Raw genomic sequence first — 9,310 nt, forward strand, 5'->3', positions numbered from 1 at the left:
TTTTAAGTTAAAATTTTATATTTTATCAAATATCTATGAATATCCATAAATATATAAAATTTATAGATATACTTATTAAGTGAATATCTATACTACTAAATAAAGTGAGTGATTGAGAACTTCTAGCTTACGAGCCCTAGATGCACCTGACATGACAACAGAATCTTGGCCATTAATAACGATCGTGCTTGGCATATGGCTTGCACGTACCATAAATTCTAAGATAGCTAGCCATTAGTTGACATCAGATAATGCAAGTAATTGTTCCCCCCTGGTGTGGCAACAACGATCTCTATAGATTGTGTTAATGAATGATAAATACACTAGCAGTATAGCAGCACACTACAACATTAAAACGTATCAATTTTACATGTAGTTACAAATATTGGAAATACTCATTTCTGAATTCCCTGCGTTGATTAGTAAAGAAAATTGAATTTAAACTGGTGGTTACAACCATTTGTTAGACCTTAGTTCTTACAGAGTAGTTATCCACCATCGGATTTCAGCGCCAAAGCAGGATTTAAACATGCTTTGCTCCAGTTACTAAAAAGCAAACCTCAAGAGTCAAGATACAAAGCGGTAGCCAATGATTAAGTGGCTGTTAACTCATGAATGAAACTCATTTTAAATCCACTAGAAGAACTAAAGAATGCTGCACAGTCCCAAAAGATAGACGTCGAAAATAATCAGCTTTCTTACTTTCATTATGTAACGGTCAGAATCCCTACTGAACTCTGTGGCACCCTCCAGTAAAATCCTCTTTTATTCTTCAATAATTACGGGACCCGGCATACATAGTTTAACTTGTATAGGTTATTCCACCTGGGCTCCAACAGTTTAACATATTCAATTACCTGTCATATTAATAGCACAAAACTTTCGATAATCATAGCATAAAGAACCATGAGGAAAAGTTTCAAGAACTTTAATAGTTGAATTGTCAATCGTGTTCATACAAGCAAAAAATAATGCTAACTCAAGGATTCAAAGATAAACTGTCGCCTGTGTAGGAGACAAGTAAAAAATCACATCTTTTGGCATTAATATTGGCAAGAATTAACCCCATCTCTTCCAAAAAAAAAATGAAAGACGGAAAAAAAATATTGCAGAGAGCCGTAATTCCAGAGTGCCAAAGAAAAGAATAGATTTTTTAATGGATATTTTTTTGCCTATTTAAGAACAAAAATAATACAAATCCTATTAACCTGCTCTGCATAATTTAGTATGGCTCGGCCATGGTCATCACAATCTGCTCATTTAAAGCAATATTTGCAACTGTGGCACGACAAAAAAGAGATATCTGCCACTTTTTTGCCGTTGACTTTACTCCAAAAAAATTATTATTATTGTGGTAGAAAATTATGTGCCATAATTGAGACAGGAAAAGTTCAATAAGAAACAAAAATATGGCTGAGAAAGCAATTTTTTGTCTAGTTAAACAAAAGCTTGGTTTACAAGAGCATGGGCAAAGAGACGGGTAAGATAAGTTATGAACAGACTTGTCAGTGGATAGAGACATCCACCTCCATTGACAAGATAAATTTCCTCTATTTGAGAGATTAAATTTTCCATTTCTGGCCTAGATATAAATCACAAGATACACTAACAAAGTTGACTTGGATACCTCGAGTTTGTGACTGAAATAAATATGTTTAGCTTTAACCACTTAGCTTTACACACTCAATAATCATACATGGCCACAGTTCGACATTGTTTAAGTTTTGGCTAGAAGTTTCTGGTATCCTACAACATTCTTTACACCCAGACATCAAAACTTTCTAAAAATTGAATCAGAGTAATTAATCGTGCTCTAATGAGTGGGTACCACCCCCCCCCCCCCCCTCACAGCAAATCATGGCCGCTCGAAGTGTTTGGCACTAAGGATGATTTTGCTCCTTTTTCAGTGTCATTTTATACTTTTTAACAGGTAAAAGGAAAAAATTGTACTCATTATATTCTAAATCAATTTCTTCCCTTGACACTTTCTTGAGCCAATCCTTAGCACTGCACACTTTCTCTTCTTCTACTTCACTGTGAGTTGCACCTTTCACCATCGCCCACTGCTGCTGGAGACCCATCTTTTTTCTCTTCTTTGTTCCTGATTTCCCAACAATAAGCCATCTTTTTTCGGTGACTTTTCCAACCAATCTCCAATGTTTAGGAAGACCCATCTTTTTCTTATCTATTCCTTTTCTAATCGGTACAAAATCTTGAAATAATGGTTTCATCCACTTCAAACTATGCCTTTCAATCAGCCATTTCCTATGCATTGATCAACCCTACGAATACTAATTTGGATATAGTTTGGCAATGGAATAACTTAAACAGACATCAACAATCAAAAGATTGCTACCAATGATTTTTGTGGCAAAATCACCACTTGTGATATAACCCGAAAAAAAATATACATCAAATGTCCTCATTTGTCCTCCAAAATCAAATTCCCTTCTCCATTTTGTACCCTCAACAAAGACCTTCACTTTGTTTCTCCCATGTCTTCAATTCAAATGCACTTGTTTTGTCCATGATCTTATTCCATGTAAAAATAAACTTTTTTTCAAGTCACTTAAATGTGTTTTTCTTGGTTACTCTCACCTTCAAAAAGGATATCATTGTTTCTATCCTTAACTACAAAAATATCTTGTTTTTACTAATGTCACTTTCTTTGAGTCAACTCCTTTGTCAATGATGTTCCATTGAAGGTTTCTTTGGATGTTCCACCTATTGTACCGGCCCCAATTGTTGTTGCTGTCCCACCACTTACATATCAACAATGATCCCAACCACGCATGTCAACTCCACCTATTGATCCCCTAGCATCATCTCTTAGTCCAAAGGTCCCTCATCCAACATCTCGTGCACTTGAGCTTCCTATTGCCCGACGCAAAGGTATTCGATTATCTCGTAATCCTCACCTTTTACATGCTTGTACTCTTTACTATGACCAGTTATCTCCTTCATATTTCTCTTTTATCTCTTCTTTGGATTTTGTGTCTATTCCTAAGTCTACAGGTGAAGTCATGGTTGATCCCATCGGCAACAAGTAATGTTGGACGAGATGGCTACTTTACATGCAAGTGAAACCTGAGAACTAGTTCCTTTGCCTCATGTCAAGACTACAGTTGGTTGTTGTTGTGTTTATACAATGAAGATTGAACCGAATGGTGATATTGACCGATTCAAAGCTCAATTGGTGGCTAAGGGCTCTACTCAAATTTTTTGTCTTGATTATGGGGACACTTTATCCCTAGTGGCCAAGATCACATTTGTTCATTTATTTCTTGCTATGACTGCCATTCGCTATTGGCCACTTCATCAGTTGGATATTAAAAATGCTTTTTGGCATGGTGAGTTGCAGGAAGAAGTTTACATGGATCAACCGCCCAGTTTCACTATTTCAAACGATCATCACCTTGTTTGTCGTCTTCCTCATTCTCTGTGTGGCCTGAAGCAATCATCTCATGCCTGGTTTGGTCAATTTAGCTCTGCCTTACTATAATTTGGTATGATTCGTTTTGAGGCTGACCACTCTGTCTTTTCTCTTTACTCTCCATCTGGTCTGTGCATTTATCTAGTGATCTATGTTGATAACATAGTCATCACTGGTGATGATTCTAATGGCATTCATTGACTCAAATCTCACCTTCAGAGTCAATTTTAGACAAAAGACCTGGGACCACTCAAATATTTTTCAGGAATTAAGGTTGTTGAATCAACCTCCGATGTAGCCATTTCCTAGAGAAAATATGCTCAAGATATTCTCAGTGAAACTGGTGTGCTTGATTGTCACCCAAGTGACACTTATGGGACCTAAAATGAAGCTTCTTTCAGGTTAGGGGGAGCCACTGAAAGACTCAGGAAGATATCCTTGACTTTTTGGTAGACTTAATATCACTGGACCAGATATCACATTTGCAATAAGCATTGCAAGTCAATTCCTAAATGCCCCATGTGATAGCCATTGGGATGATGTCATGTGCATCCTTAGATATATCAAGAATGCACCAAGTCACAAACTATTTTATGAAGACAAAGACAATGCTAAAATTGTTTGTTACTTTGATGTTGATTGGGCAAGATCACCATTAAATAGGATGTCCACCTCTAGCTATTGTATTCTTATTGGGGGAATTTGATCTCTTGGAGGAGCAAGAAGCAAACTATAGTAGTTAGATCCAATGCTAAAGCTGAATATGAGCCATGGTTGCAGCTGCATGCAAAATTACAGGGCGAAGACAACTTCCACAATAGCTACAGCTTGGAGACACTCATGATACTAAGCTTATTTGCGACAATCAAGTTGCTCTTCACATTGCATCTAATTCGGTATTTCATGAACGAACTAAACACATAGTGATAGATTGTCATTTTGTGAGGGAAAAAGTGCTCTTTGGTGAAATCACCATCGACTTTGTCAGTTCCAATGACCAATTGGCAGATATATTCACTAAATCTCTCAAGGGGCCTCAGGTGGATTGCATTTGTAACAAGCTTGGTTCATATGATATATATGCTCCAACTTGAGGGGGAGTGTTAAAGATATGAAAAATATGTATATTTAAAAATTGGGTACATCCGTACAAGTTTTTAGTTTCCCAAGAATCCAAAGTTGGAAATATTTGTTTTTCATTTTTTTATTATTTAAAAAATAATATTCTCATGAAACAATTTTTTGTGGAATCTTTTTTTACCTATGTTTCCCATGAAATTGTTTTCATAGGGGAGGTGAGAATATAACTTTTTAACATCTTTATTAACTTATTTAATGTTATAAATAATTAAAGTTTATGGAAAAGTTCTATTGAAACAAACATAAAAATCTTTGTTCCATTGAGAATATTTATAACTAACCAAATAGATTTTAGTCTATGCACACAAAAAAATTATGTACTACCAAACATGCCCTAAGTTTCAATGATTCATTATGAATATGTTCTTAATTTTAGGTATTTTTTTCTTTATTTTTCAGCATAAATATATAATATACATTGTATATATTGTGTAACGTAAATCTATTTAGGGATCAAAATAAAAGTCAACCCACTAAAGCATTTTTGAGGCAGCTGCATTAACTACCATGAACTGAATAACCTAAGCATAGCATATGGCTAACATCCAATTATAATTAATCACGTGATTCTACTTTTATTATTTTTCCACTTATGCTGCTTAGATCAACACTTAGTAGTTATATAAGATATGCAGCTAAGTCATTTCAACAACCGATAGAAGTGGCTTTCCATCCTAGTTGCGGATAAATTTTAGAAGTATAAGCCTTAAAAACTAATCCAAGCCTTCCATAATTCAAGGTCCTGTAGATAAGAGATCACAATAGATGTTGGAGATCATCTGAGCAAAGCATCTAATTCATTTGAGTTTGAGGCATTGTTAAAAGTTTAACTCGCTCTATAACCCAAGGAGAGGAGGGGGTGTTAGAAACCTTTCCCTGAACACTTTTTGACACATAGGAGTTCTATGGAGATGATAATATTAATATTAATAATAATACGTAAGACACAAATAAAGGTGGGTCAAATTTCATTTATTATTAAAAGATAATTAAGATAGAATAAAAATTGCAAAACAAAAAAGAGGATAAGAAACCCCTCCTAAGAGAACATAACAAAAATCAACCAATAAAAAGAGAAATTGAATGGAACAAAGCTGACCAATCACTCAACATATCTCTTAATGAATCACCATTAAAAATGCCAGGTACTTTATGTCAAATGAACTCCCAAAGCTTAACCAAATCAAGTGTTGACCAAAAAACACCTTAGAAATGAGATTTCTTCCCCAACCAAATGCATAAAATGTAGCATAGGTTGCATTAACACAAAAATTTAGAGACTGCTTGGTTTGAAAAAAAAAATGTTCTCATTCCATGTTTACGCTTTTAATTACAAAGATGTCACGTAATTTTCACTTTGTTTCATGTTTTCAAAAGTTTGCATAAGAAACAGTTTAGACTTTTAGGAAAACTACCACTTTGTTTTCAATTTGTTTCCCATTTCCAAAGATTTGTACGAGAAACAAAAAAAAAAAGTTGTCTCAGTATTTCGTGTACAAATCATTGAAAACAGAAAATGGATTGAAAACAAGGAGGCAATTTTGAAATTAAAAAATGAAAACATGAGTAATCAGGCCTATTTTCATTTTCTATTTTCACTATTTCCTACATAAACTTTTGAAAAAAAAATAGAAAACGTAGTAAAATTAAAAAATAAAATCATAAATGTTTTTTTCAAACCAAACAGCCTCCTACCCTCTTTAATTCCACCAAAATTATGAAAGCTAATCATCAAGAATTGGTCCAGGACCTGAAACACACCCAACATTCATAATGTTAAACTTAAACAACGGGTTATGAAAATAGTCAATTTACTGGAACAACAAGAATTTCCTTTTCCTCCCTGTAAAAGTTAACTAGAAAATCCTTTAGAATTTCGCTAACAAAGACAATCCTACACTTAAAGGATCAAAATATTTAAGGTTATCAATGGTGGATGATGGAATGAAGCAGAAGGGCAAAATCCTGCAATATAAACACACCATAGCAGCCTATGTCGACAACCTTGTGGGCCACCCTTCCCAAATTTCTTATGGTGGAGGGGTCAAAATATGCCATGCTATGAGTTGTGGCCACGCTATAATGGTTATTTAACAACATTATATATTACATGACAAATTGAGATTACTACTTTCGTAACTTAGCAAAGTCGCTACATACATTGGAATTTAAGGCTGTCACGTGTAAGTTTACCATAATCTGTAACCATGGTTGTTCAGAGTTAAAAAAAAAATAATAATAATACCGGAAAAGACAAAACAAATAAGAGAAGAAACACCAGCTATACTCAAAAGTCAGCCATTAGACCCTCAAGTTTGAAAAACATAAAGTACGAAAACTGATCATAGTAGTAAATATATGCACTATAAAACCAAGCGAATTATTTGTATTGAGTGACACTTCTATCACAATTATATTATTAGTTCTTACTATCAAATCTTAAGCAAATATACTTATAAAGCACACCCTTCTGTAATATAAGTAGAATCAATTATCAATTATAGACAACATGGAGATCAAAGTCATTGAAGTACAATATGAAGCTAGATTGCAAAGCAGTTGAGAGCAGGAATACTTCTCAGTTTTAGGAATTTCTGACCAGTTACTATCAAATCTTAAACAATTATAAAGCTTACCCATCTGTCATACGAGTAGAATCAATTACGAACAACATGGAGATTAAAGTTATTGAAGTACAACATGAAGCTAGATTGCAAAGTAACTAAATATGGATACTTCTTCAGTTTCAGAAATTTCTGACTAAAAAGAGAAAAACTAAAGGATGCAAAACAACAAAAATGGGGGGCATACTCACAAAATGCCGCTGAAGATAAAACCTACACCTCCTTCTTCCTCTTCTTTCAAATCACTCCTTAAGAAGACCGCTGCAAACTTTCCCGTCGTCCAAAAGCTGATTAATAGCAGTCTTAAGCCTATGATAATCATCAACAGTATTATAAATTTGATGAGATATCCTAACATAACCGGTTATAAACCCGTCCTTGTCCCTGGGATCCCTGTCATCATTCCTCAAAGCCTGGTAATACACAAGAACTTCAATTGCATGGTAAACCCTAAGGTACGACCTTAACCTCAAGGCATCATCATCACTCTTCACACAGAGCCTAGAAGGCAACCCCACCATAATCATGCTAGCACACATCTCAGGAGGCGACCCTAGGACCGTTCCCCAAGACTCCTTCAGCATGGTTCCCATTTTCACAACCCCGTCATGGTTTCTCTTCATAATCCCATCAATCCCACCCTCAAACCGATTCACGAATTCCAAAATCGACGGCACCACGAGCTGGGGGCTATAGTCACGCATCCCAACCCACGCACTCTCAAACGGTAACCCCTTCCCGTACTCCTGCGAAACGATAGGGTGGTGCACGTCGTTTGAATTATTCTTACAATACAAAAACGCCACCGAAGGTGGCGAGAAAAACCACTTGTACAAATTGCTGACGTAAAAATCAGCCCCGATTTCCTTCACGTCGACGCGGACGCTTCCAATGGCGTGAGCGCCGTCGACGAAAACCTGTTCCACTCCTTGCTCTCTACAAATTTTAATCAGTTCGCGAACGGGGAGAACGACGGAAGGCATGGACGTAATGTGATCGATTATCGCTAACCTAACTTTTCCGCCGTTGAGTTTACCTTTCTCGAGGCCCTTCTTGAACTCGGAGACGATTTCCTCGTTGGAGCGGACGGGGAAGGGGAGCTGGACCTCGACGACGGAGCCGCCGATCGGGGTGACGTAGGCCTCGATGGATTTCTTCACGGCCTGGTAGGCGCAGTGGAACATTATAACGGTGTCGTTTGGCTGGAAGTGACCTTGGGCGGAGCGGCGGGAGATCTGCTGGAGGACGATGGCGGCGGCGGTGGTGGCGTTGTCGACGAGGGAGACGCGGTCGACGTGGTCGGCATTGATGATGTCTTTGATGGCGGTGCGCGAGCGTAGAATGGCGGGGCGGAGCACGTTGAAGAAGAAGTCGTCGGGCTGCTGGAGGAAGCGGAGCTGCCAGGCGGTCTGGGCGGCGAGGACGGAGCGGGGGCAGCTGCCGAAGCTGCCGTTGTTGATGCGCGCGACGCCGCGCTGGTGGTGGGAGAACTCGTCGAGGATCGAGGGCTCGGAAATGGGGAGCGTCGCGAGCTTGGGTTTCTTTGCGGTGTGGTGGTTGGAGTCGGGGGATTCGACGGCGCCGTTACGGTGGGCATCAGTGTCAATTTCGTTTTCCATGTCGGGTGGAACGTTGGGGAGTGTGGTCATTGCCGCGATTTGAGGGTTTATGGAGATAGCATTTTGCAAGGGAGAAGGGAAGAGAACTGAGTGGGGAGTGGGGAGTGGTGTGCGGTGTGGGTGTCGTTACTCGTTACTTCCTACTACTTTTCTCCTCTCGTTTTTTAATTTTGTTTTTGACTCGTGAGATTTTGTGCCCTTTTAATAAAGTAATTTTTAGGGAGAAAGAGAAAGGGAGGCGACCGCGGTTGCGTTACAGTCTTGTTTGTCTGTAATGGGACCGTGGATGGGCCTGACCCGTGCGTGAGGTTATCTGTTACTAGTTCATGAGGTTGTGGTTCCTATTTACTGACAAGCATGAGTATATTCACATTTCACTCCATCACCAAATCGTGTCAATTTTATAAGTTAATTTTCAATATCATGTTATTTTGTAATTAATTATTAGGTTAAAATATTTTTCTTTATATAATTTTAATTCTCTTATCCTTTAA

General features: G+C 37.6%; 1 protein-coding gene across 4 annotated transcripts; it reads right to left on the reverse strand.

The window, feature by feature from the left end:
• Positions 1 to 252: 252 nt before the first annotated feature.
• LCD (Pyridoxal phosphate (PLP)-dependent transferases superfamily protein) lies at positions 253 to 9,047 on the reverse strand. Of its 4 annotated transcripts, none has more exons than XM_020370317.3 (2): positions 7,389 to 9,047; positions 253 to 825 (listed from the first exon to the last, which is right to left on the reverse strand). In XM_020370317.3, exon 1 carries the CDS (start codon positions 8,844 to 8,846, stop codon positions 7,440 to 7,442), a length of 1,407 nt encoding a protein of 468 aa, XP_020225906.2. In that variant the 5' UTR covers positions 8,847 to 9,047; the 3' UTR covers positions 253 to 825; positions 7,389 to 7,439. The 4 variants fall into 4 exon arrangements, with proteins under 4 accessions (XP_020225906.2, XP_020225907.2, XP_020225905.2 ...); XM_020370318.3 differs by having other exon boundaries at positions 7,385 to 9,047; XM_020370316.3 differs by having other exon boundaries at positions 253 to 857; positions 7,385 to 9,046.
• Between the last annotated feature and the right edge of the window lie 263 nt (positions 9,048 to 9,310).

Source organism: Cajanus cajan, chromosome 7 (genome assembly GCF_000230855.2).
Source record: "Cajanus cajan strain Asha chromosome 7, NIPB_CcT2T_4, whole genome shotgun sequence".
NCBI classification, from domain to species: domain Eukaryota; kingdom Viridiplantae; phylum Streptophyta; class Magnoliopsida; order Fabales; family Fabaceae; genus Cajanus; species Cajanus cajan.